Genomic DNA, 27,413 nt, shown 5'->3' on the forward strand with positions numbered 1-27,413 from the left:
ACTTGTAAAACCTGTTTGGCAGTGCCAGAGAGTATGGCTGAGAAATCAGACAGCAACAAAGGATTAAGCCTGGCAGAGGGGAAATTCTGCAGAAAGAATATTAAATTACTCCCCTCACTAGTTCAACACTATTATTTCATTGAACAGTCATCATCTATGCTTTCTAAAGTGATTCAGAAGGGCTGGTTCATACTGGTGTGAGATCCTAGATCCAAATCTCACTGAATTATTGATACAGGTCAGAAACAACTCACTGTGAGTGTGTGTGCATGTGGGGAAGGGCTGGGCCCAGACCTGCAGGAACGTGGTAAGGCCTGCACATAAGGCCTGTGCTGAGGGCACAGGGCAGAGCTGGAAGGCAAGGCCTGCACCCACGCAAAACACACGGCAGAGCTGAAGGCCTGCAGCCCATGCAAAGTACATGGCATCACTGAAGGCCTTTAGCTGGGCTGTCGGTAAAGGCAGACCTGCCTGGCAGCCCACCCACACCACACCCCTGGAGCCTGTGACTGGCTACAGCACAACTCTGGTCTGGAAGGCACTGACCGGATATCCTGCCTGGGAGGGAAAACTGAACTCTGTAAATACACGACACTCTACGCACTCTCTCTCTCTCTCTCTCTCTCTTTCTCTTTCTCTTCTCCCTGTCCAGCTGACACCATGTGAACCATCAAATCTTGGTGGTAACTATTTTTTCCTTTCCTCCCTCTCCTTTTTCTTTCTTTACCCCTTTTAATCTGTTTTCTTCTCTTTTCCTTCTCTTGTGGGTAACTTAAAACAAATGAACTGTGTTTTACTAAAGCTAGTGTACTGATTGTTTTCAGTGAGTGTTTCCTGTGGAATGGGTCTTTGTGCTGAATGTTTTAGTGAAATGCTTCTTTCATGTAAAAACCTTTTGCCAAAATACCTTATTTTTCTCACTAAATTAAAAGAATTTCTTTTAGAGAAGAGTGTGTGACTCTTTCTCTGGATGCTAATTAGAGGTTATAATGAACCAAAAGGCTTTTAAAAAGTCTTAAATAAAAATGTAACCACTTTGGGCATCATGTAGCTTAATCCAGAGTGTAACAACTGTGACTGACTCTTTCTGAGTCTTATAACTCAGTCTGTGTCCTGTTCCATTAATCTTAAATTATTTGATTACTTTGGCCAGCGTATGCTAACTCAATTCACCAGAGTGCTTCAGCTGAACTTTCACACTGATCTTTATCACAAAACTCTCAATATCACAGAGATTCCTCTTGTCTGGCCCTTTTTCAGTAACCTTTTACTGCCCGGTCCTTGAACAAACCAAGTTTGAGTATGATGTTATCTTCTTGCTCTATTTTCAGATCTTGGAAACCACTCTCAAGGAATACAATTGCAATAAAACAGATAACAACATTAGAGGACCAAACAAAATGTATGGAGTATAGAACAACACATTCATGACAGATATTATGACATATATAATCCAGACAAATGAGAGACAATCTTCATCCTCTGTCACAGCTAGGAATTAATCCTCAAGTGAACAGACTGAGATCTGGAAGATGCTTGAAAATTCGAGATACATGTTAACCCTCTGACTTCCCCTTGCTCCTCTGCGTTTATGTCCAGCCTTGGTCCACTATCTTAACTTAGATCACAGTGCTTCAGGTATACTCACACATTGATTTCACTCAGCCCTCACAGAATACTTTCTAGAGCGCTTTGGGTGGAGACACTCAAAGATCCCAGCCAACTTGTAGCTGTTGGTGACAGTCTCCAGGCACATAAGAATAATATGTATCATGCTTCAGATCTTGTCGGGTCTTCTCTTGATCTGAACTTATTTTTAGTTTTCTAGTTTTATGTGTCAAATTATTTAAGAAACTGACTGAGCCTTTAACTTGGTTTTGGATCAGAGCTGTCCCAGCTGCAACAGCAGAAATACTTCATGATCTTGTGTTTATGACTAGCCAAATGTTTTATGTGTTTTTTTAGAACAAATTGTCTAGCTACTAATGAACACATTTTTCATTCTAATTTTATTTATTTAGGTTTTGCTTTGTGCATTTGCATGTTTTCAGTCCAAAAGAAATAAAACCATGACTGGAGAAGGTTTATTAGACTGAAGCAATTGCATAACTAAGTTAGCCAAACAGAAACAAGTGCTGGCAAAAAGGCTGTTTGAAACATAAAATAACTCCAAGTATAGACACAAAAATAACAAGGGAGGAAGAAACCCTCCCACTGGTGACACTGTGCTTCTTCTTGGCTATGGAATAAAGGATGTAATAATTCAATATTCCTTTAATTTGCTGTTATTTGATTCAGGAGCAAATGCCACATAGGAAGCTAAGAGTATCCTGGGATGAATTAGGCAAAGTAATGCCAAGAGGTCAAGGGCAGGGATCCTTCCCCTCTGCTCAACACCGTTGAGCACACCTGGAGTACTGTATCCAGTGCTGTGGCCCTTAGTGCAAGAGAGACATGCACTCTTGTTCTTCATGGAAAAAGAGAGTCAGCATGGGGGAAGGGGCTGAGATCACATTCAGACTCTTTCCCCTGCCAGAGAGCTGGATATACCAGGCTTGTCACACCAGTAGGAAATTTCTTTTATTTTATTTCAAATGTTGCAATGCATAATTGTGGTGGGTTGACCTTGGCTGGATGCTAGGTGCCCACCCAGCCACTCTATCACTCTCCTTCCCAGCTGGATAGGGGAGAGAGTAAGGGGGAAAACAATTTGTAGCTTGGGATAAGGCAGTTTATTTAAAGAGAAGCGGAAGCTTGTGTGTGCAAAAGCGAAGTGAAAGATAACACAGTTTATTCTCTACTTCCCATGAGCAGAGATGTCCAGCCACTTCTAAAAAGCAGGGCTTCAGCACGTGTAACATTTCCTCAGCAGGCAGCCACTGCAGACAATGAATGCCTGCCTTCCTGCTCTGTGCCTCAGCTTTTATAGCTGAGCTGATGTCACATGGTCTGGATTATCCCTTTGGTCAGTTTGGGTCAGCTGGTCTACTTGGGTCCCCTCCCAGGATCTTGCCCTCAACTAAGGAAGGAATGTTACAGGGCTGGTGCTGTGCTCAGCAGCGGCCAAAACATTGGTGTGTTCTCAACACCTTCCTAGCTCCCAATTCAAAGCACAGCATTGTGAGGGCTGCTGTGGGGAAATGAACTCCAGCTCAGCCAGACCCAATACAGTAATGAATGTGGTCTACATTAAATACCACCGATTGAGACTACGTATTTAGGGATGAAGAACATGAGATCCATCAACAGAAAATGAGATGCCTCCTAACTCCTGCTCAGGAGGGAGAGATGCTCAAGCTCCTGCTGAGTGCCCAGCATCTCTCTCTGGGAGATATATCTGAGAAGACAGTACGGAGACTTTCTTATTGCTTGGAAAACTTCTCTTCCACCACAGTTTCAGATAATAGCTCACTTGATCACTTGACAGTAATTGTACTACCCAAGACCAACACATCTGTTCTAGAGCAAGCAGCTATCACAAGTATTGAGGCCATGCTGATGAGAACACAGCTGCGTTGGGCAGGTCATGTCTCCAGGATGAAGGACCAACCACCGCCTCCCTAAGATCTTGCTTTACGATGAACTTGCCACTGGCTGCCGCATGAGAGGAGCCCCGAAGAAAAGATACAAGGACTCCCTGAAACAACATCTCAGCCTTGGCCATATTGATCAACATAACTGGTCTACTCTGGCCTCAAATCGGGAGACCTGGAGACACACCATCTATAACGCAGCTGTCTCCTTTGAGAACACACGCAGGATCACCCTCGAGGAAAAAAGGCAACGCAGAAAGAACCGTGTATTGCAGAATACACCATCTAAGGAATCTTTCTGCTGTGCCTTTTGCAATCGGATATGTCTGTCACATATTGGCCTCATAAGCCACCAGCGTGCCTGTAGCAAATGTGGATAGAGCCTTCCCAAATCTTCGTTCGCGAAGCCTAGCCATGATGATGACTACCCAAGAGGCAAGAAATACTCAGCAGTGAATCTGGCTGAACTGATTTAGAGCTCTCTGAAAAGTGAGGGTAAAATGGTTCTGGGAGTTGTGACTACTTAACCAAATCAATGGTAGTTTGATTCAGGCTCTAAAGGGGGCGAAGGCCTAAGAACTCCTCTTGCTCCAGTCTGTTCTCTGAAAACCCATGAAGGGGCAGAGTAACCCAGTGAGCACGGATCACGTGAGCTAGGATCATGCAATTAACACATAAGTAGCAGATGGCTTTTTCAATAATCATTTATCAAGGAACAAAGGTACAAAGAGTGTAGGTACAAGGAAACTCATGCACACCTTTCCCCTCACAGGTAACTGAACTACAAGGCAGCCACTTTATTCCATGTTTGTCAGCTGAGGCTTCTTTGAACTCCCCTGGCTGGGCAGTGTGGCTGCATGACCCTTGAGTGGGGACACTTCTCAGGATTGTTCCTTAAGGCAGAGAGAACTTTCAACAAAGGTAGATATTTGGTAAACAACTAATATTGTGCATTACCTTGTATTATGGTAACTACCAATTCTGTCTTGGTGACTTCGATTCTGTCTTGGTAGTTTTGAACCACTGTTATATTGTTTGTGCAATAGGTATTAGAGTGAACTTTGCCATCAAACTTTGTTAAGTAGCACTTTTACATTATGTTTCAGCAGAAGCACTTTTGCAGATCCCTTTGACAGCAGTTCTTTAGACAGTCTAAATTACCCATATGTGACAGGAGTACAGCAAGAATAACAGATAAACTTGCTCATATAGCCTATTCAGTGGCCCACAGAAAAAGGTTATGACTGCAGCTATGTGGCAGGATTGGTTTGCCCCAATTTTTTCTTGTTCATATAATTTCCAGTTATTTGTCTATTCTCATTTCTTTGGAATGGGATGAAAGCAATAGAAAGCTTTAATGAAGTCACTCAGCTAATTGTTAAAATCTTGCTGTATGTGCAAATATAGCTAATGCTGAAAAAGGAAAATTGAAAAACTTCAAATATGATTTAATTTTCTTTTGATAGTCCATATACATTTAGGATTTGTAAATTCACACATGTTTTTAATTAATCAGGAAAGGGCTTTCATTTTGTCAGAAACTAAGGAGTAAATGACTGATGCTTGCTACCAATGTATAGCTCAAATTCTTAAATCAACATATTGTTAGGAGAGGTTTTCAGCTCTGTCAGTATAAGACAGCAGAAGACAAGTATAATTGCATACCTTAAACTGTGGGGACCACTTGTAAATTTGCGAATTGGCTTTATTCAGATGCCTAAATACTGTCATTTTGAGTATGTCCTTGTCAATTTTTATATGTGTCCAGTTTGAGTAGAAGTCTGTGCTTGTAAACATGCAGATGAAAGAATTGTCAAAGAACAAAAAGTTGAAAAACAGTTGCTAAGAGAAAAAATTTCTGGGTTTAGTAGTCCCTAACACTAGCTAGGGAGACCCACTTAATGGGATAATAGTGCAGAAATTGTGTGCAACCCTACAAATAGAAGGAAATTGTTATTTTGCCCATCACCCCCAATTCAATGGGGTTGTAGAGAGGAAAGACTTGCTTTCTTTGTTTCAGAAGCTTGTTTCTAGCTATCCTTGTGCACAGAGCACATCCTTTTCACCTGGATGATGGGGCTGAGCTTAGCTCTGCATCCCAGTAGTACTCTGGGGAGAGCAGGCGCGTGGGCTTGTGGTACAGGAGATACTTGTTGACATGACTCTCATCATGCCACTTAGCTTCAATGCCATTTTCTCTGTCTTCCATGATCCCTTTAAAACAGTCTCTTGTCAGTTTGTATACCTCAGACACACTTCCCCCATAGAAGCTTGATGTATAGTAGAAGTCCCCTTCTCCCTTAGGGATTGCAGCTTGTGACTCAGGGTACGTCTCATAGGCTTTGTTCTCATGATGTGTGGTGAACTGCCAAGAGCTGAGGGTTCCCACCAGTGTATCAATGATCTCCACACCAATGTGTGCCAATAGCTGGACATCAATATCTATGGAGTAGAGATAGTCAACCTCATACTGGAATTGGCTGTGGATATATGTATTGATGATATCCATACGGCTTGTGGAGACGTCTTGCCACCTTGAGTGATTGTAGACAGGGATGACAACCAGGTGATTCTCAGGGGCCATCTGAGGGTGAGAGATCTTCTCAGGATTGTCTGTAAACAAGTAGAAATTCACCCGGTGCCCAGCAAGGAAGTACTTGTTGGCAGATCTTATGAACCCTTCTATGAACTGGACATATCTGAGAGATATGAAAAGGAAAAGAATGAAGACAGGTTCCTCCTGCTGAAGAATGACAGCTTTTCAAGTTCATTTTGTTTATCTTTTTCTATCCATTGTTCCCTTCTTATGCCAGTGCTCTTCGTTTAACATAGCTACTACCCTTCAACCCTTCCTTACACTCCTGCACATTATACCATTTTTTAGCTTCCACTATACTGTTCTTTCATACTGTCATGGATGTACAGAATACATGCCTTCTACCCCATGCCGCTCTATAAATACTTCTCCTCATCCTTCCTTTTTACATGCTCCCTGGCACTTTTCTGTAGTGTAATATTTTCACTTACTAGAGAGGATCACAGAATCAACAGAGGTTTGAGTTGGAAGGGACTCTAAAGACCATCTCGTTTGACCCCTGCCAGGGCAAGTACATCTCTCACTATCCCAGATTGCTCCAAGCCCCGTCCAACCTGGCCTCAAATAGTTTCAGGGATGGGGCAGTCACAGGTTCCCTGGGCAACCTGTGCCAGGGCCTCATCATCCTCGCAGGGAAGAATTTCTTCCTAACATCTAATCTAAATCTACACTCTCAGTTTAAAGCCATTCCCCCTTGTCCTATCACTACCTACCTTTGTAAAAAATCCTTCTCCAACTTTCTTGTAGGTCCCCTTTACGTATGGAAAGGGGCTCTAAGGTCTTCCTGGAGTCTTGTCTTCTCCAGGCTGAACAACCCCAACTCTCTCAGCCTGTTTTTGCAGGAGAGGGTCAAAGTTATCAATTAAATAGTTTTGATTACCTTGAAATAACTGAAGTCTCTGTGTAAATCTAAGATGCTAGTGGAGATGGAGTATAGTTTTTTACTCAGAAACTCAAAGGGAACCAATCCCAGAACTTACAAGCTATAATATCATGATTAATAATTTTACTAGAGCTAATATTTTTAATTTAAACTCTTATAGAAACCCAAAACCCTCCTCAACTTTGCTGAATTTTTCTATTTTTTACCACGGGTTAGAGGGAAATCTTGTTGTTAGAAACATAGCAGGAGCTGGAATTTTTATCACAAGGGATCAAAATTCTAATTATATTTCCAAGGATAGTTTTTGCCTTTTTCAAGACAATGTCACAGCCAATTGCCCTGCTTTGGAAGGTGACACTCACATATCATATTTCTCCCACTGAGATTTTCTCTCACAGTCAAAAGCTGCTTATACTCAGTCTTTGGAATGTGTCTCACTTCTGCTCCATAAGCAGTATTGCAGCATAGCTGGCAGGTGATAAATTTAACTATTTGACAAGAAATAAATGACAAACCAGTACTTTCTAACAACAAAAGTGACCACTCCAGTGACCAGGTTCTTCTGCATATATTGAGCATTCAGGATGTCTCTACTGAATGTGCCTTCCCAGAAAATTGGAGCCAACCATGGTGTCAACATCAGTACATCCCGCCTCCTGCAAGGAGTTTGAGAATGAAGGTAGTGTTTAGATGGCCAAGGAAATTCATGAAGACAAACATAAGCTTCTTCAGCACAGATGCCTGCCTCTGAGTTAATCATCCCAGACTCCATTTGAAATCAGTAGGAGTCATCTTATCCTGGAGCAGACATCTAAAATAGGTGTTGGTCCTTGATTTTTACCCACAAGCTCTCAACCTGTTTATGTTTGTTACTCAGAGGCAGCTCTTCACAATCCATCCACTTCTTAGCATAGAGCACAACACACCCGTCCATCATTCCCAGCCTATCTCTCCTGGAAACCTTGTAGCCCTCAGCTGCAGTGTTCCAGATGTGCAACTCTCCACCATGTTTCTGTGGTAGCAATTATTTAATAGTTTTGTGATTGCACCATGGTTCCTCACTCCTCCTGCTTGTTACCCATGCTGTATGCACTGCTGTGGAGACACTTCATCTGGGCTGTCCATCTCTTCATCTTTTGGAAAGAGCTCTCTCTAATTCCTTTGGCATGATGCACAGATATTTCCCTGCTCCTTCCTAGAGTGTTGTTTCCTGGTTTATCTCCGACACTCAGAAGAACATCCCCTTCCCATGCTGAATGTATTTTAAAGCTCTCCTAGTAAGTCCAGCCAAACTGCTTCCCAGAACAAATAAGAGAGCCTTCTCTCTGTGCTGAACGGTCATAGCTTTCTCAGCCTTATCTCATAGGAGACATGCTCCAGTCCCTTCATCACCCTTGTGGCCCTTTGTCAAACTCTCTCCAGTGTGTCCATATCTCTTCTACTATTTTCCTAGAACCAATGGCTCTAGAATAGACAATTGCAGAAGATAATTTATCCCAGTGACCTAGAATGTCCCATCTACAGACACACATAATCTACAATTCTGATTGTTACCACTAAAGATAGTATCAGTCAAAACCTCTTCTTTTCCTAACTTCTGAGATGAATGGTGACAAGGGATGGGAAAAAGGAATTAAGGTATAATTAAACCAAAAGATTTTCAACATTCACTATAATTTGTATTTCCTTTCTGAAGGTAAACAAATTAAATATTCTGCATCTGTGTACTTTTTAATGGTTTCTGGAAGAGTATCTTTTCTAAGTAGGCATCTTTTCCTGTTAATTCAATCTTATTCTTGTCTGTCCTGACTTGTATGTGCCAGAAAGACAGTCATGTGTTTCTGAGAACAATGTAATATCATGTTAATGAATCCAGAGAAGTATGCTTACCATGAAAGCATTGGAGATGTTTCATTAAAGTCTGTTTCTCTGCAAATGAGGGAAAGATAAAAGATACATAAATACATCATGGCATAGAAGTTTCAGATTTTCTTTTTCTAGAAAGATAAGCCCCACAGGAGATCTTTATGTCTTTCAGTAGTATTACCCCTTGATTCAATGTCACTGGGTATCCAGTCAGTTAGGCTCCGTCATAAATACTGTAATATGATTTATATTACTTTACCTCCATATACAGTGTCAACTACATTTAACAGACTGCTCAGCTGGTGTAACTCAAGCTGAGTGCAAATCAATTTATTTTAAAATTATTTTCAACAGGTCCGTTCCTTTGGGAAATTCAATTTTACTTTTACATGGTAAGAGCCTGGTCCAATAAGGCCAAACACCTTCAATACAGTTGGTGGTTTCCTGATAGGTTTATTTCTGCATGCCTGCACTGTGGAGTTGATAGGACACATCACAGAGCAGATGACACTGCTCTCCATTCTGATTGCTTATGCACGTTCCTGTAGATGAGTCACCAAGTGGGACCCCCGCAGTCTTAATTCCTAGAATTTCCAGTAGGGAAAAGAGGTTTTAAAAAGAGGAAACACGTACTAAAAGTATTCTATTAAACAGGATAGTAGAGGGAAATTAAAAGGATCACATATAGACAAACACAGAAAGATGTCTAGCCTTATTAACCTTTTTGGGGGCAGAGGGGCGGGAGCTGTGGAAATGCCGTCTCATATTGTAATCTTTTAAATTTTAAATTAATTACAAAAATTTTTTGTCACATTGCTTTATTGGCATTAACATTTATTTCTTCTTTAGTCACACATGCTAGACTCCTCAAAGAATAGTGTGTGCAACTGTGAATGTATTTAAAGGAGAATTTCTAGGGAGTAACATAATTGTGTATATTATGAGATAGGTGATGAAGAAGAGAAGCCTAAGTCAAAAAAGCAGTGGGTGCAAGAAAAGTGTGATTCATAAAACAGTATAGGAAAATAATAAAATATGGTTCAGTTAAATGAAATTAAGCACCAAAAAATGCAGGAAATTTCAATCTGGTAAGATATCAGATTAAAATCTTTCTTGATTCCATATCAAGAATCTGTTACTTATCATCAAGTTTGTGGATAAAATTAACTTGGAGGGAGTGGACAATATGCCAAAGGGTGGGGCTGCCATTCAGAGGATCTGGAAAGGCTGGAGAAATGGGCTGGTGAGAATCACATGAAGTTCAGCAAAGGCAAATGCAACCTGGTCCACAGTAACCCTATGCAACTGGGCAGGCTGGGGGCTGACTGACTAAAATAGGGTCCTGTAGACAAGTGAAGCAGGAGTCAGCAGGAAAGTAGCTGCCTCATGGGCTTTAGCCATTAGTAAAAGTGAGATTTTTTCCCTCTGTTTGACACTTGGGAGATACACCTGAAGTGCAGTGTCCTGTCTGGTACTCCTTAGGACAGTAAAGAGATTGATGTATAGGTGGGATCCAGCCGAGGCCACTGGGCCAGTGGGGGATGGAGCATGTGAAACAAGAAGAGAGGCCGACACAACAGAGCCTCTTTAGGCTGAAAAGGCTAAAGGGAGACCTTTCTGCTATCTTGATGGAAGCAGACTACAAAGAAGGTAGAGCAAAGCTCTTCTCTGATGTACACAGATGAGAAGGAAATTTCAGTAACAGATGAGGAATTTTAAATCCTTGAAGTGATTGGAGTGGTCAAGTACTACAATGGGCTACCCACAAATGTTGTGGAAGCTACATCTTTGGAGGTTTTAAGAGATGACTAATCGAATCCTTGAGCAACCTTCTCTAGTTGACCTTGCTTTGAGCAAGGGATTGGACTGGATGAACTACAGAGGTCTCTTTCAAACCCAATTATTCCGTAATTCTGTGAAAGGGTTTCTTCTCTTTGCTTTGCATTTTCTTCGATAGAATGTTCTGATCTTTCAACTGTGCCTGTAATTTCAGAATAGAATTAACGTGATTGGCTACATCTTTTCTTTCTGCTTAAGACACTCCAAGAACCATTGCCCAAATAAGTAGAATGACCCATATCAGCAGGGGTCCAGGCAAATGGTTTGACTGCTGGCTCTGCCTGATTCTGAGGTTAAGCTAACTGAACAAAATGTGGAAAATTACTGTATAAAACATAAGAAATGGCTGGATATTACAAATAAGAATGTGGGAGTCTGACAGAAACAAGAGCTAGAGCTGTGAAAGATGGCTGGATTTCACAGTTCATTAAGAGGGGGACTTTTTTGATAAATGGTCAGGATCCACAGCTAATAGAAAGGATGCTGGGGACTTTTGGGGACCAAGGTCTTGTAAGGCCAATATCATATCAGTAATACTATATAAATCCAAGGTCAGGTAACAATATCAGAAATATCAAATTTAGGTCTGGATGTAGCAAAGCTGTGACCACTGGATAAAAAATAATTAAAGGTGAATTGTTTATTTGAGAGAGGGGAAGAGGGGAGAAATGGAGGTGCACAGTTGGCAAATATGAGAGTCAAGAAATGGGAGAGTAATAAGGTAAATAATGTTATCAAGGCTGACAAATGGTACCAGTTGAGTAGATCTGGGTTTCATCACAGCTACGTGTGTCAGGACAATAAATCAAATCTGTTTTTCTGATGATACCACAAGAGCCAGATCTTCCATGGTCAATAGAACTACTGTGGGAGAGAGGTACCTCCCGCAGGATTATAGAATTACAGAATTATAGAATGGCCTGGGTTGGAAGGGGCCATAAAGATCATCTAGTTCCATCCCCTGTGCAATGGGCTGGGACAGCTTCCACTAGACCAGGTTGCTCAGAGCCCCATCCAACCTGGCCTTGAACACTTCCAGGGATGAAGAAGCCACAGCTTCTCTGGACAACCTGTGCCAAGGCCTCACCACCCTCACAGGGAAGCATATCTTCCTAATATCTAATCTAAACCTACTCTCTGTCAGTTTGAAGCCATTTTGTCCTATCTGTCACTCCAGGCCCTTGTGAGTAGTCTCTCTCCATCTTTCTTGTCTCTTTCTTCAGGTACTGGAAGGCTGAAATTAGGTCACCCTGAAACCTTCTCTTCTCCAGGATGAACAATCCCAATTCCCTCAACTTTTCCTTGTAGCAGAGGTGCTCCAAGCCTACAATCATCTTGGTGGCTTCCTCTGGACTCGCTCCAACAGGTCAGTATTTTTCCTGTGCTGGGGACTGCAGAGCTGGAGGCAGTACTGCAGGTGGGGTCTCACCAGAGAGGAGCAGAGGGTCAGAATCTCCCCTTACCTGCTGCCCACACTGCTTTTGATGCAGACCAGGACACAGTGCTTTCTGGGCTGCCAGTGCGCATGGCCGAAGTGTGTCCAGCCCCTCATCCATCAGCACCCCAAAGTTCTTCTCAGCAAGTCTGCTCTCGATCTGTTCATCCTCTAGCCTGAATTGATACCCAGGTTTGCCCCGACACAGGCCTTTTATAACCTCATGAGATTCCCATGGGCCCATTTTTCAAGCTTGTCCAGATCCCTCTGGATGGCCTCAACCTCCAGGTGTGTCACCTGCACCACTCAGCTTCCTGTCATCTGAAAATCTGGTGAGGGTCCACTCAATCCCTTCATCTATGTCATTAATGAAGATATTAATTGACAATGACCCTCTGAACCATTGACAATGAACCACTGACAATGACCCTCTGGATGTGACCATCCTAATCCACCTAACAGTCCACTCATCAAATCCATCTCTCTCCAGTTTAGAGAGAAGGATGTTGTGAGGGACCGTGTCAAAGGCTCTACAGAAGTGCAGATAAATGACATCTGTAGCGCTTCCCTTGTCCACTGTTGGAGTCACCCCATCACAGAAGGCCACTGGGTTGTTCAGGCAGGACTAGTCCTTGGTGAAACTGTGCTGGCTGTCCCTGCCCTCCATGTGCCTCAGCAGAGCTTCTAGGAGGGTCTCTTCCATGATCTTCCCTGGCACAGGGGTGAGGCCAACAGGGCAGTAGTTCCCAGGGTCCTTCTTTCTACCCTTTTTAAAAATGGGTGCAATGTTTCCCTTTTTTCCAATCACCTGTGACTTCACTTTACTGCCAGGACTTTTCAAATATCATGGAGAGTGTCTTGGAAACTACATCAGCCAATTCCCTCAGGATTCCAGGATGCAACTCAACAGGTCCCCTATAGAATTATGTACATTCAGGTTTCTCGGATGGTCATGAACCTCATCCTATCTTACAGTGGGAAGCACTTTTTCCCCTAAGTTCTATCGCGCTGTCCATCCACTCGAGAGGTGTGGAAAGAGAGGATGCCATTTAAGACTAAGGTAAAAAAGTTATCTCAACCTTCTCATCTGTTGTTACCAGTTTTTCAGCATCCTTTTTTGGGGGGTAACACCTTCTTTGACCTTCCTTTTCTGGCTGACATACCCATAGAAACCCTTTCTGTTATTCTTTGTGTCCATTGCCAGGTTCAACTCCAACTAACCCTTGGCCTTCCTCACCCCATCCCTCCACAACTGAACTTCATGTCTGGACTCTACCCAGGTTACCTGTCCTAGTTTCCACTGCCTTTGCATTTGCTTCTTTGCCCTCAGTTTGACCAGCAGTTCTCTAAGAGAGGAACATCCAACAGAGATAGATTGAGATTCTGGTATTACCGTGCCTACTTTTATTTCAGGGCCAACAGCACTAGCAACTACTCACCACTTCCTCACATATATCTGCTATGCTCTTATCCCTTTCTGCTTAATCAAGCATGTGTAGTGTGAATGGCATATGTCCTAGGTCTCCACTGAGTCTGACATAGTTTCCTTGTTACTTAAGTTGCTCCTAACACATGCACATACAAATGTGTCTGCACTCACACACGCACACACACATACATACACACAGAGTTTAAATAATTAAAAAGGCAGCTTTGTTCTTAGTTCTCTTGGGCTTTGAGGGATAATATACTGGGTGATATTATATTATCCTGGGAAATCTTACACTCGACCAAAGCTACAAAAAGCTTGCAGGAACTGCATATGCTCACACCGTGCTTTTTACAAACCCGTCTGCTTTCAACTGTTTGGAGAAAAACAGAGAAACAAAGGGGTAAGGTTTTAGCTAAAGAGAGAAAGAAGCATAGATGCTGATCTCATGTTCACACAAAGAGCATTCATTTAATTTCTTTTTCTCCAGATTTCTTAGAGGTCTTTCTTCTCATCTGCACTCTGAGAATACCAACAGAAGTCATGAATGTCTTTGAAATGGGCATTCCATGTTCTTGTTCTTGTCAGGAACTGTAGTGATAGGACAAGGGAGAATGTCTTCAAAAAAGAATAGATTTAGATTTAGATTAAATATTGCAAAGATAGTCTTCCCTGTGAGGGTGCTGAGGCCCTGGCACAGGTTGCCTAGTGAAGCTGTGGCTACCCCATCCCTGGAATGTCCAAGGCTGTGTTGAACTGGGTTGGACCTGGTCAAGGGAAGGTGTCCATGCCCGTGGCAGGAGGTGGGACAGAATGGGCCTTAAGGTTCCTTCTACTGCAAACCATTCTACATTTCTATGATTCTGTGAGTAGTTTCCAAGTGAAACAAAGTGTGAGAGAGAAGAAAGGGGAGTTGCTTGGGAAGGAAAAGAGAGGTGGATATAAAAGATTAAAAGTCTAAAAATAAGGAAATTTTTTCTGTACTTTAAAAATCCTATGACCTCTTTTGAGAGTATGAGTTAAATATAATCTTTCCTTCACTCCCTTTTTCTGTATTATGTGCAAGATATTTATGTGGAAAAATCTGGCACTTGTATTCCACTTTCACTGGACTACAATGTAAAAAACAATCACCATTATTTTTACCCTGAGAAGCTTCATTCTCAAAACAGGGAGAGTGATCCAGTATTTGAGGACAGGTGCCTGAAATACTCCAATTAATCACCCTTTTTTATTAAATTATTGCTAGTCAATATTCTAGGATACTATGAGGTACATCTGGAATTTTTAAAGCCTGTATTAGAATGTAAAATCATGATTATTATTTTCTCTTTTTGACATCCTTTTCATTCAGGCACTTTTCAATTATGGTTTGTATTCTATAGCATGCTAAGATCACTTAAGCTAGATTTTTCCCTTGTACTGCTTAGATCTCCATTGGCTACACCAGAAACCAAGTTACCTGCCTTACCTGTCAGCATTTACCACAGCTTAAATCTCACAAAAGGTACCTACACCAAGTTGTTAAAATACAGTTGTGGAGTCCTGCATACATTACAAGCTGGAAAATATGAAAGCCACCCCCTTAGAAATTAAATTATATTGTATCTTCTATCACTTCAATATTTGGCAGCAGAGATGTTCTTCTAATGAAATATGTAAGTAATATGTAATTAGACTGATTCTATACAGATTATCCATAGGCAAGAGAAAAATCAAAAGTGAAATAAATATTTTGAAATTCAAAGACAAAAAATAATGAAATCACAAAAATAAGTGGTTCTCTTTCTTTATGTTTTTTTTAATGTTTTATATGAAAAATATTTTATGAAACATAAAACCTGAACATCATTCTAGAAAATCAGTTGATTATTGGATAGGAATGTTCATGAATAGTTTAAAAAATATTGTTTGAAACCTTCCCTAAGTGGAAAAGAAGAAGAATAAACATCAAACTTCAGGTATTTTGGGATAAATCAAGATTAATTCCATCAATTAATGCAGAAGAAAAATTTATTAATGGGTACCATCATTACTATAGTCTAAGATTATACGAAAGCTGCTATTTGGGATGAGAAATGACCTATTTTAGTCAATCCATCAATATATTGAAAATAAGAGAAATTTTCAGGTGCACAGGTCCTTTCCAATTTTGAAAGAAAAAATGCATACATCCCATAACCCTAGCAAACTTAATTAAAATACTATATTTGAGAGAAAAAAACACCTTTTTTTCTTTTGCAAATATTCAAGAGAAAGGGAGAGAATAAAACAGCTCAAGACAAGTTTCCTTTACATGAGTCCAGTCACTGAGAAAGACTGTGCTTTTATCTAGACCCCTTGTCATTAGCGGCCATCTGGGGGGTAGCTCGGAACTGAGATCAAAAGCACATTAGCACATTTATTAATGTTGCCTCTTCCCTTTGACTGTCTTTTAAGTGAAGTTAGGGGTAAGAAGGTCTGTGAGGAAATCAGTGAAGCCTAAGCATTTTCTTGAAGTGAGGATCTGAATCACCAATTCTGCTATAGGCCTCAAACATTTTCAGAATTTGCTAAATAATAAAGAATGTCAATTAAACAACTGGTGTGGAATGTCTACTTAAGCTGGGTATTTGTAACTCTAGTATGAAAATGATGCTTGGGGGAAATAATACAAGATGTTTCTTATTGCTTTATTTTTCCTCCTTACACATTCCAGGTCTTCAAGGTCATCATGATACAAGAAAATGATACCCAAATCCATGAGTTCATCCTCTTGGGATTCCCTACCATCATAGAGCTACAGGCTCTATTGTTTGTAATTTTCCTCGTTGTATATTTGCTGACTGTCATTGAAAACATAGTTATCATCACTTTAGTCATAAGAAATCACCAGCTCCACAAGCCCATGTACTTTTTCTTAGGCCATCTAGCTTTTCTAGAGACCTGGTACATCTCAGTCACCGTTCCTAAATTGTTGGTCAACTTTCTGGTGAAGAGTAACATCTCCTTCACAGGATGTATGGCCCAACTCTACTTTTTCATTGCCCTGGTCTGTACTGAATGTGTCCTTCTGGCTGTCATGGCCTATGACCGCTGTGTGGCCATCTGCAAGCCGCTGCACTACACAGTCATCATGAACCACAGAGTCTGTGTGCACCTGGCCGTGGGCTCTTGGCTGGTTGGCTTTCTGATGTCTCTGCTAAAAGTCTTCTTCATTTCCCAGCTCTCCTTCTGTGGTCCTGGTGTCATCAACCACTTCTACTGTGACATCAGCCCTTTGCTCAACCTTTCTTGCACTAAGCGGTTAGTTGCAGAGATGGTGGACTTTGTCTTGGCCTTGCTTATTTTGTTGATTCCCCTCTCTGTCATTGTAATTTCTTACATGTGCATAATCAGTGCCATTTTGTTAATTCCCAAGGCCCAGAACAGGAAGAAAGCCTTCTCCACCTGTGTTTCTCACCTGGCTGTCGTTATCATCTTCTTCTCAGCCACCCTCTTCATGTATGCCCGACCCAGGAGTATACACTCCTTGGATCTCAACAAGCTGGTTTCTATAATTTATACTGTAGTCACTCCAGTGCTAAATCCATTCATTTACTGTCTGAGGAACGAGGAAGTAAAAGACATTTTGTGGAAAGCCATGGCTGCTCTCTCCAGAGTTTCAGCATCTGATCACTAATATAATGCTTGGAAGATAGTCTTCTGACTGAATTTTTCTGTATCCTATGAAAGTCTAATAAGACTTTGACAGAAATGGGTATTATGCTTTTCTTTCAATATCAGTGGTTAAGAATTCCTTCTCCTGAGTCAATCTGCATGTTCAGCTAACATCAATGAATGCTCATACTACACGAATGTAAAAGAAGGTATTTCTACTGAACTTATTACACATCATTCCCGAGGAGTAGAAAAGACAATAAACATCATCACCTTCCTTTAATTATATCTTTGGTATGCATCAAAGAACAATATCGCTTTCTGACTGATCCAACTTAAAATGAACTTCAAAGAACTTGAGGCAGCAAATAAATAGTTATGTCAACCTTTTTTCACAGGGATTAGCATGGGAATTTCTGTAATTAAGATTATATCAGTCATTTTAGATAGCTGCCATAGGAGAACTTGAATCAACACTGAGAAGTTCCTTTGTTACTAACTTTGAATATAACTTTGGGAAGTAACTGTGATTCACAAAACAAACTTTTAAGTTTGTGGAAGAGGGTTAATTTGCATAGTTTGATTTCTATTTTAAATGCTAAGTGAGCCTCCTGATTTTCAAGTGCTATTTTCCTCTGGTTCTTCTGTATTGCATGAGGAGATATAAGCACTGAAGAAGAATTAGTTGTCTAAACACAGGCACCTAACAGCATTTCTGATGCCATATGGTATCTATACAGACACTGGACCTGTAGGAGTCCTGATCTTTCCTGAGGTAACGTTCAAAGGAGAGGGTCAAGAAGAACTTGAAGCAATTCAAGAGAAAAGACAAAGAGGTCATGAAGTAACAAATGCAGCAGGCTCTTGCACAAAGACATTCATTTACATGGATAGGGATGTCTAGTTGTATTTCAAATGTCCTTCTCTCCAGAAAGGTTAAGGTCTTGCCAAAGGTCTTGAGTGAGATGTCAGACCTCTTGTTTATGAAATGGTCACAATACATGAATGTATAGACAAATTAGTTCCACTTGCAGGGGTATATGCTTTGTTGAAACAGTTGAACATATAGGCACAATAATAGATAACTACGCAGGTACAGATTCATATTACATAGTTCTGTGTAGTTCCTGAAGAATTTCTGTCAGTGACTTATTCATAGGGAGAATCACTAGCTGGTAAGTGAGGAATAATCACCTCCAGAAAACATTTCACAGCAGCTAAGTTAGGTTATTGTTTTGTTTCCTGAACAGCAAGTGCTGCAGAGAGAGCATCAGAAAGCCAGAATTAGTCTTCATGGTTTTCCTTCTCGGATCCCTTATTTATACACAAGCAAAGTAAACACTGCAATCCCGTGAGTAATTACTTACATCTCATGCAGTCTTATGCTGAACTGAGGAGACAATACAGTTCTTCTTCTTCAGGAATTTTTGAAGGGCAATCACGTCCTTCCAAGGAGGAATTTATCCACTGGTATTTCAATGTGTACAGCACACACAGGAACTACAGTGAGCAACATATGTAAGCTTCTGAGCTGCTTGTTGATATGTGCTTATAGAGTCAAGGAAGAGAGGAATAGATGTGGCTATGGAATAATTCCTCTGACCTGTTTTCTTCTCAATGGGAGAAGTACTACCTGTATATTTATATTGCCTAGAAATAAAACAAGCTGACTCTATTGTGTATTGGATAATTAAACTGACAGCTATCTAAATTTCATTAGATGAATTCCAGCTTTTCAATATAGTCTCGTTACATTAAGGTAGCTCAGGTGTTTACTCCAGTTCAAGTGACAGACAAATGTAAGCATTGTATTTGACTTGGGAGAGTCACTCTCTTGCAATTGCTTATTTAGAGATTTGACTGACGTGTAAGATGAACAATTTGAAATTTGAAACACCCAGATATCCCTGGTTTCATAAACAGAATTAATATTGGCCAGGTCAGGAAGTACTGAATATATGTGCCAGGGAGACAAATTGGTTAATAATGTAATTTAGGCTATGAAAAAAAAGACAACATTTTGCAGCTTCTTTTTAGCCTTGTGGAATTTCTCATGGTAATAAAAGCTAACAGTAATGTGGTTACAAAGCTATTTGCGTTTGCACATTGTAAGTCTTCAATTATGTTCTATATAACCACTTCTGCAGGTATAAAATATTTTAAATCAACAATACCTGGAGTGATGTTTCAGTGTCAGCGAGTCTTATGAGGATGAATGTTCTTTCATCACTGAAAATCTAGTTTATTATATGCTCTTCTCTAATAAATCTGGGAAAGGGAGAAGAGGTGGCTTGTTTCTTTGCTTTTAACAAGAAATAAAATATTACAGTAGTAGAACTTTAAAACAAGATATTTTAAATCTTATATTAGATTTCAAGATGGCAAGGTTAAAGGAGAGAAATGTTTCCAGCTTGAGGGGGTTTTTGTCTTTTCAATTTTGATTTGTAGAAAATAAGAATTGTATATGAAAATTAGCATTAAAAAAATAAATTAAAGGTGGACAAATAGAGAAATAGCAAAACAGGGTATGGGAGTGGAAGAGACACAGACATAGAAATGAAATGCATTCCTCCAAAACATAATTCATCTTCCCGGAGAGCTTTATTTAGTATAACCCATGATGCTCTCCGGAAATATCTGTTTCACTTAGTGAATATCTTGAGGCTTCCTATGCCGTGAAAATGTAGCAGGAACCAAGCTCTACTTCACAGGCAGTGCTGGAATGACTTAGACAATTGGGCTTAGTTCTGGAAATCTAAGTCATACAGATGCATCCTGGATATTCGGCATCCCCTGTAAGTTAAAGAGAATTGTGCATCCAGCTGTTATATGGGCATTAAACATCCATGGATTTCACTAGGCCACTAATTATGAACCAGATACCAAAATATCATATTGAATTTGTCCTTCATATCTTCAAAATGGTGTATGATCTGAACGTAATAATGCTCTTCCTTTTCTCCCTCCCTTTCCTTTTCTTACCATTATCATTCTTCTTCTCTTCTATCTTGCCATTTTTTCTTTTCTTTCTCTGCAGTTCTTCTCATTATTTCTTTGATTTTTAAAACATTCATCCATTTTCATTTTCATTGCCTTTACTTTTTCTCTGAAGCTTGATGCTCTGCCCTTTGTCATGAAGGATTAAAAAAAATTTCCAGGAATTTATCATCTTGGGATTTCCAACTACCATGGAATTTCAGATGTTGATCTTCGTAATATTCCTGGTGGTTGTGCTGGTTTAAAGGCAAACCAGCAGGGGAAATGAACTCAACTCAAAAGAGAGATTATAAATCAGAATAACAATTTAATAAAATAATACCGTAAGTAGGATTATACAGACAAACAATTGGTTTTAACCCACAAAACCCAAATGTATAGCCCAGCACCCTGAGGCATGAACAGAGTGGTGTTCTTTGGGCCCCCTGAGTCCAAAGTAAAAGGAGAGAAGAAAACCTGTTGGTGAGAGTGCTGTTGCAGTCCGGTCAAGAGTGGTGATTGCAGTCTGGCTGAAAAGTGGTGGTTGCAGCCCAGTCGAGAGTGGTGGTCTGCAGCCTTCCTCTGGATCCCATGAGTGGTTAAAAAAGTTCCAAGACTCTACGATTATATATTCTCCAGTTCAGGCAGGAATGCCCAGCACTTCCCTCAGCGCAGGGAGCTCCACAAAGGGTGTGAGGACAAGAGCATCCTCCTATCTCACAGACTTCTTAACACCCAGTTTATAGCCTGAGGAGTCAGGCTCTATGGGCAGATGGTGCAAATGGTTCATTGATAACAGTTTCTGGGAAATGGCATGGAAGGCTATAGAATACACAGTTTTGGGTTACACCCATACAATGATGAACTGGTCCCAACTGTTCTAACTAGGACAGTGGTCTACATGCTGACTTCTTGGAAAATATACTCAATTATCTTCATACAGATGAACTACCTGCCCCACTAGTTCATGTGTTTCTTTCTCAGCAACCTCTCCTTCCAGGAGGCTTGGTACATCCCAGCCACTGTTGGTGAACTTTCTTGTTGAAAGCAAGAATATATCTTTTGGAGGCAGTATGATGCAGCTTTACTTCTTCAGCTCCCTTATTTGTACTGAGTGTGTCTTCCTTGCAGTTATGACTTATGATTGTTACGTGGCCATTTGCAATCCCGTGAGCTATTCAGTCATCATGTTACTTGCCACATGCTCCTGGCTCATGGGCTTCTTTATCTCCATGCTGAAAGTAGTTTTCATCTCTCAGATGTCTTTTTGTGGCTCCAATATCATCAAGCACTTCTTGAGTGACATCAGGCCCTTGCTGAATATATCATGTATGGACATGATGTGGCTGGAACAGTGAATTTCATCCTGGCCTTACTTATCTTGCTGGTTCCACACTCTGTCACAATTATTTCCTATATATGCATCAGCAGCAGCATCTTGCATATCCCCACATCCCAGAGCAGGAAGAAAGCCTTCTTCACCTGTGTTTTTCACCTTGCTGTAGTCATTATCTTCTTTTCAGTCTCTCTGTTCATGTATGGGTGACCCAAAAGAATCCATTTTTTTGACTTCAACAAGCTGGTGTCTACTGTGTACACTACTGTATATTCCATGCTAGATCCCTTCATTTACTGCCTAAGGAACCAGGAGGTTAAAGTGGCTTTGAAAAAATCTTCATTGTTAGGCAGATGTTCTCCAAGGTATTTCAAGCCATTGCTGTCCACCATTAAGATAGTTCCTATTGACAGAACGTAAGTGTGAGAGTTAGAAGGAAAGGTTTTAATATTTAGATTGTACTCAGATCTGCAATCAGAATAATGCTGGATAACTCAAGAAACTGGGACATATATTTGACCCCTTATCTGTTTTGACTGACATGCACTTCAGGGAACAAAAAGACATGTCTGGGATATCATACATCAATGGCTTTGAGAAAACAATTTAAATGTTCTGTTAATAGTATATGATCCAAATTCAGGCAATATCTGACAGCTAAGGTGGGATGCATATGCCTAACTACAGGCACCTCCTTAATGTTTTAAAGACCTTGGGTATTCTGCTTTACAAATTTACAATTGTGATTTTAGAAGGGAAGAGTCTTTTCTGCAGTTCCTGTATCATATCTGCCAGTCCAAAAGGAGAGGTCTCAGGGCACTCCACACTGTTTCATATTCTGCAAGAAGCTTAGGAATTTGAATCAATCCTACTGGAAGATAGTAACAGTAGAAGGTAAGAAGGTGTTTACTGTGGAATGGAAGCTTGACTTCTTAAGAAAGGTTGAAATAAATAATCAAAATAAATTGAAGACTTTAAATCCTCTACACTGCAAATAAAATAACTTTTCCCCCCTTTTTATGTAGGCCATTTTCAATAATTTCTCTCATATAGTCTGCTGAAGTCACTGTGTCTTAGTTTGAATATGACTGAACATGCAGTTGTTTTGGAATTTTATGTATTTTAGATTAAGTGACTGCATATCTACTGCCTTTGTCAACATCTGTACTGATAAATTAATTTACTCTAAGGAGTGATCTGTGGCCATTTTGCTAAACGTATCATAGTGTCAGATATACCCTGATAAGCTTTGTGGACAGGCCCCTTTTGATGAAGCTGGCCATGGTATTGAGCAATTCCTTGATTGTGACCTACTGCAAAGCCTTTTGCATCTGTTCACTCAGGTCTTCTATCAGTCTATTTTGTGCTATTCACTGCCATTTCTCTGTTCCACAATGTGAACTTCTCAATTTCCCCCATGTGTCTTCCCCCATGGATCCTAATATGCACTTCTTTTAAAGGATCCTTTTTTTCCACTTTATTTGGTTTTTTTACTTGTTTGTTTATTTATTTAGAATGATGCTGTGCTTAAAACAGTTCTGATGCAACTATGTAGCAGCACGCATGTCCTTATATAATAAGGAAAAACACGCTCCTCGTGAGTGGTGAAACAAAGAGATTTATTTCAAATTCAGCGCTGGTTTTATCCCTTAAAACCATGTGACTTCCTTGACCAATAAGGTTGTCTATGCCGGCGCATGCTCTTTTGGGCTTCTCTGCCCCAGCATGTCCCCCGTGCCTTGGACACGCCTCCTACATCACCCCCCTCTTAATTATCTAAGGAAGTCACGAAAACAGTGCAAAAACAACAGTGCAAACAATCAGAACAGTACATTGTAAACTACCAAAGCTCGCAATGACCCAGCATATCGCTTGCTTTGGCCCCTTGTACTTCTATTGTAAACCTTTTAAAACTTTCTTATATTCCTGTAGGGTAGTGCAACTTGGAGAAATAACTTCATTAACTTAGCCCAACCGTGTACAAACTTATAACCTTTATTAACCTGAGGGTTTTTAAATAACTGGGGAGTTCAACTTTATTTAAAAAACAGGCTAAGCTTAGCAAAACTAAATTCTCTTAAAGTGACCTTGTGGTGGAGGTAATGTTATTTTGTGAGGTGTTTTGTGTTTTAATATTTGTCCAATCAAACTCTTTTATTCATTCACTCTTCTCATTCAGCGACGGCCGTCATTCACTCACTCTCACACATGCACAGATATTTTACAGACTGCTTTTTACCACATTGGTCATTCCTTAATGTAAACCTGAAACATAAACATAACTCTTTTATAACTTCTGCGTTACTCTGGTTCCTGCTGCTGTGACTGTGTACCTAAATAGGGTTTTACACACCTAGAAGGAATCCACTTGTTCTTTTCCTGTAGCCATGCAGGCGTAACCTCTCCCCCAAGTCATAAGATCTAGGGGTCCTGTCCATTGTCCCGAAATCAAATCCTTTACCATGACTAGTGGTTTGGGAGAGGCAAACGCCTGAGATTTGTGCTGCTTTTCATACCTGCTTCTTTCAGCACTGTCACAATTTAAAAAATTGATAACATATGTGGCTTTCCACAGACGTTCTTGCGGACTATACAGATTCTCCCCCTTTTTTTTGTCTAGCTAACATTTCTTTCAGTGTACGGTGTGCCCTTTCTACAATTGCCTGTCCGGTAGGTGAGTGTGGGATTCTTGTGACATGTGAAATTCCCCACTCTAATAGGAAATTTCTTACCTTTTCTGAGATGTATGCCGGTCTGTTATCGGTCTTTATTTGTTTTGGGGTACCAAGGGTAGCAAAACAACTGAGCCAGTGTCTCATTACATCCTTGGCTTTCTCACCTGTGTGTGCTGTGGCAGTTATGTATTGTGAATGTGTGTCTACAGCTACATGTAAATATTTTAATGTGCCAAATTCGGAGATGTGTGTGACATCGGTTTGCCAGATCTCATTTGCCATTAACCCTCTGGGGTTAACGCCTTCCTGAGATGGCATGGGTGTGATTTTCTGACAGTCTGGACATGTCATGATAATGTTTTGAGCCTGATTAATCATTATTTTGAATTGTCTCTTTAGAGAACGTGCATTCTGATGAAAAAATGAATGGGACAATTTTGCTTGCTCTAGGACCCTGGGTATGGTGTTAAACATTGCTGCTTTGTCAGCCTCCCAGTTCCCGTCAGCTATTGGCCCTGGCATGTCAGTGTGAGATCTGGTGTGCATTATGTAGAAATCAAACTTTCTGTGATTGATAAGAACCCAAATAGAACGCATTTCAAATAACAGATGAGGATTAGAGACATCTCGAAGAAATGAACATTCCAGACGTGAGACTAACCCTGCAGCATAACAAGAATCAGTAACAATATTAACAGGTTGTTCAGAAAATTTCCCCAGGGCAATACGAATGGCAGCCAGTTCCAGAACCTGCACAGAGCCTTGGTTCATGGTCTGTACCTCTCGTTCCCATTGTCCTGTATTAGGGTTTACCCAGGTCACTGCAGCCTTTTGTGTTTTCCCAAATGCATCTGTAAAGACTGTGAGGCCTTTTACTGGTTTATTTTTGCATCTGGTAGTGGCTTTTAAAGGTAAATTACTGATTTCTGCCCACAATCTGTGCTTAGGGAGATGGACCGAAATGTCACCATCAAAGCTTGCCAAGGCAGCTTGGAATCCTGCATCCTAAGCCAGCATCCAATCTAAATTGTCCTTCGTAGCTGCGATGTAGATGATGGCAGGATCCCTTCCATCCAGCTCCTGCAGTTGTCCTCTAATGAGAAGCTTAGCAAACATTTCATTAATGGTCCACACAGTCTTAGGTGGTGTGTGGGGCAGAAAAAGCCACTCCAGAATTAGCAGCAGGTCTTTCTCAGTCTGATCCTACTGAAACAAGACTGCAAATGGCTGGTACCTGCTGGGAATTAAGGCTAGGCAGATTTGCAGTTCAGGATTTCTCCTCCTGCCCAGCCTATTCTCCATTGCCTTGGCACAAATGTCTAACGCCTGCTTTGCCTCTGCTGTCAGAGACCTGTTAGACGTTAGGCTGGAGTCCCCCCTTAGCAGCACAAATAGAGGGTGTAGCTCCTCTGTGGTTATGCCTAAAATAGGCCTTAACCAGTTAATGGCTCCCAGGAGTTTTTGCAACTCATGTAAAGTTAAAGTGTCCTTTACCTCGAGCTGCAGTGGCTGTGGGGAAATGTCCTGCTGTGTGATCCTCCATCCAAGGTAAGTCCAGGGCTGCGATCGCTGAATTTTCTCTGGCGCAACCTGCAACCCTGCTTCTTTAAGTCTCGGCGCTGTAGACGTGCGCTGCCGGAAAGTCTTTGTCTATTTGCTGGCTTCTCCCGGTTCTCGGTCGACTGGGTCCTTGAGGCTAGGCTGCGGTGTCCCGGTGTCGGCAGAGGGGGCCCTCAGCACGGGCTGCGAGTGGCGGGCGCGGGGCAGCGGCGGCTTTCGGCAGCGGCGGTGGCAGCTTCAGGCGCGGGCGCGTCTGTGGTGGTGGCTTCGGGCTGCGGCGGGCGGCAGCTGGTGAGCGTGGGCGCTGGCACAGGCATCTCGGTGCAGGGCACAGGGTCCGGGGGCTCTCCGGTGGTTTGGGAGTGATGAAATTCAGCGGCGATTGGCGACGTGTGGTCCTAGCAAAAAGCAGCAAAAAGCAGCGGAAAGTTCCTTTGGGGTCTCCACGGCTTCTGAGTGGTTCTTCCTCGTCTTGGAGGGTCTACGTTGTCATCACGGACAGGCAGGGGTCGTCAGGAAGCGGCAGGCTGCGGCAGTGAGCTGCAGCACTTTCGCTCCGGTTTGCTCTCTCCAGCTGCCTCGATCTGTCGGTTCTTTCTTTTCTTCTTTCTTCTTTTCTTCTTGTTCCTGTGCACTTTTCCTAATATTTTTGGAGCTCACTAAACTAGGATTGCATTTCTCAGATGCTCTGAGACAATAACTTAAAGACATCTGTGGTTTTTGCGGTAAAAGATTCCCGCATCAGATTAACCAACACGATAATCGGAATCTACCGCTGAATTTCCTGATTCAGGGTAAGCTAAACTGACTTAATATAAGTTCAAAGTCCCAAGTTCGGGTGCGCCATATGTAGCGGCATGCACAAGGAAAAACACGCTCCTCGTGAGTGGTGAAACAAAGAGATTTATTTCAAATTCGGTGCTGGTTTTATCCCTTAAAACCATGTGACTTCTTTGACCAATAAAGTTGTCTACGTCAGCGCATGCTCTTTTGGGCTTCTCTGCCCAGGCACGTCCCCAATGCCTTGAATACGCCTCCTACACAACTACATTGATGTCTTGTTCAGCTACGGACAAGATTCCTGCATTTCCAAAGACAAGGTCCTGCAATGTTATTGCTTTCCTGTGGCCCTTCACTAGGCTGAAAATACTGTAATAGTTAACCTGAAAGTTCACATTTTTTATAAATCAGTAAGAATTACTTTACAGCCTGTGATTTTTATGCTTCTACATGGTACTGAGCTTCTATTCTGCACATACAGGATGGAGAACAGACAAAATGAAGCAAGTAGTGATCACAGAATCACAGAATATGCTGAGTTGGAAGGGACCCACGAGGATCATTGAGTCCAACTCCTGGCCCAGCAGAGGACCATCCCCAAGAGTCACACCATGTGCTTCAGAGCATTGTCCAAATACTTCTTGAGCTCTGTCAGCCTTGGTGCTGTGACTACTGCCCCCAAAAGCCTGTCCAGTACCTGACCACCCTCTGGGGGAAGAATGTTTTTCTAATATCCAATCTGAACCCCTTCCCTGACACAACTTTAGGCCATTCCCTGGGGTCCTTTTACTGGTCCCCACTGTTGCTGTTGGAGTTAGGTGCTGAAAAAATCTCCAGAGCAGTTAATTAGGGGTGAGATAAGAAAG

The 27,413-nt window shown here is 41.4% G+C and overlaps 4 protein-coding genes across 4 annotated transcripts in view; 2 read left to right on the top strand and 2 right to left on the bottom strand.

The window, feature by feature from the left end:
• Positions 1 to 27,413, bottom strand: part of LOC135403129 (olfactory receptor 10A4-like) — an 80,904-nt gene that overhangs the window by 20,443 nt on the left and 33,048 nt on the right. Inside the window, 1 exon segment of the mRNA XM_064636848.1 lies at positions 8,091 to 8,107. Coding sequence (XP_064492918.1) covers positions 8,091 to 8,107 — 17 coding nt within the window.
• Positions 5,510 to 8,880, bottom strand: LOC135402776 (histo-blood group ABO system transferase 1-like). Its single transcript, XM_064636237.1, is given in 3 exon segments — positions 5,510 to 5,608; positions 5,611 to 6,232; positions 7,534 to 8,880. Coding segments are annotated over 3 exon segments (972 nt in total). The 5' UTR covers positions 7,785 to 8,880.
• Positions 16,295 to 17,254, top strand: LOC135403125 (olfactory receptor 6B1-like). Its single transcript, XM_064636837.1, has one exon. The coding sequence runs from the start codon at positions 16,295 to 16,297 to the stop codon at positions 17,240 to 17,242; it is 948 nt and encodes a 315-aa protein (XP_064492907.1). The 3' UTR covers positions 17,243 to 17,254.
• On the top strand, positions 21,164 to 26,306 carry LOC135402777 (olfactory receptor 6B1-like). The gene is given in 5 exon segments (XM_064636238.1): positions 21,164 to 21,231; positions 21,233 to 21,534; positions 21,537 to 21,948; positions 25,819 to 26,058; positions 26,246 to 26,306. Coding segments are annotated over 5 exon segments (1,083 nt in total).

This window comes from Pseudopipra pipra, chromosome 26 (assembly GCF_036250125.1).
Source record: "Pseudopipra pipra isolate bDixPip1 chromosome 26, bDixPip1.hap1, whole genome shotgun sequence".
Lineage (NCBI taxonomy): Eukaryota > Metazoa > Chordata > Aves > Passeriformes > Pipridae > Pseudopipra > Pseudopipra pipra.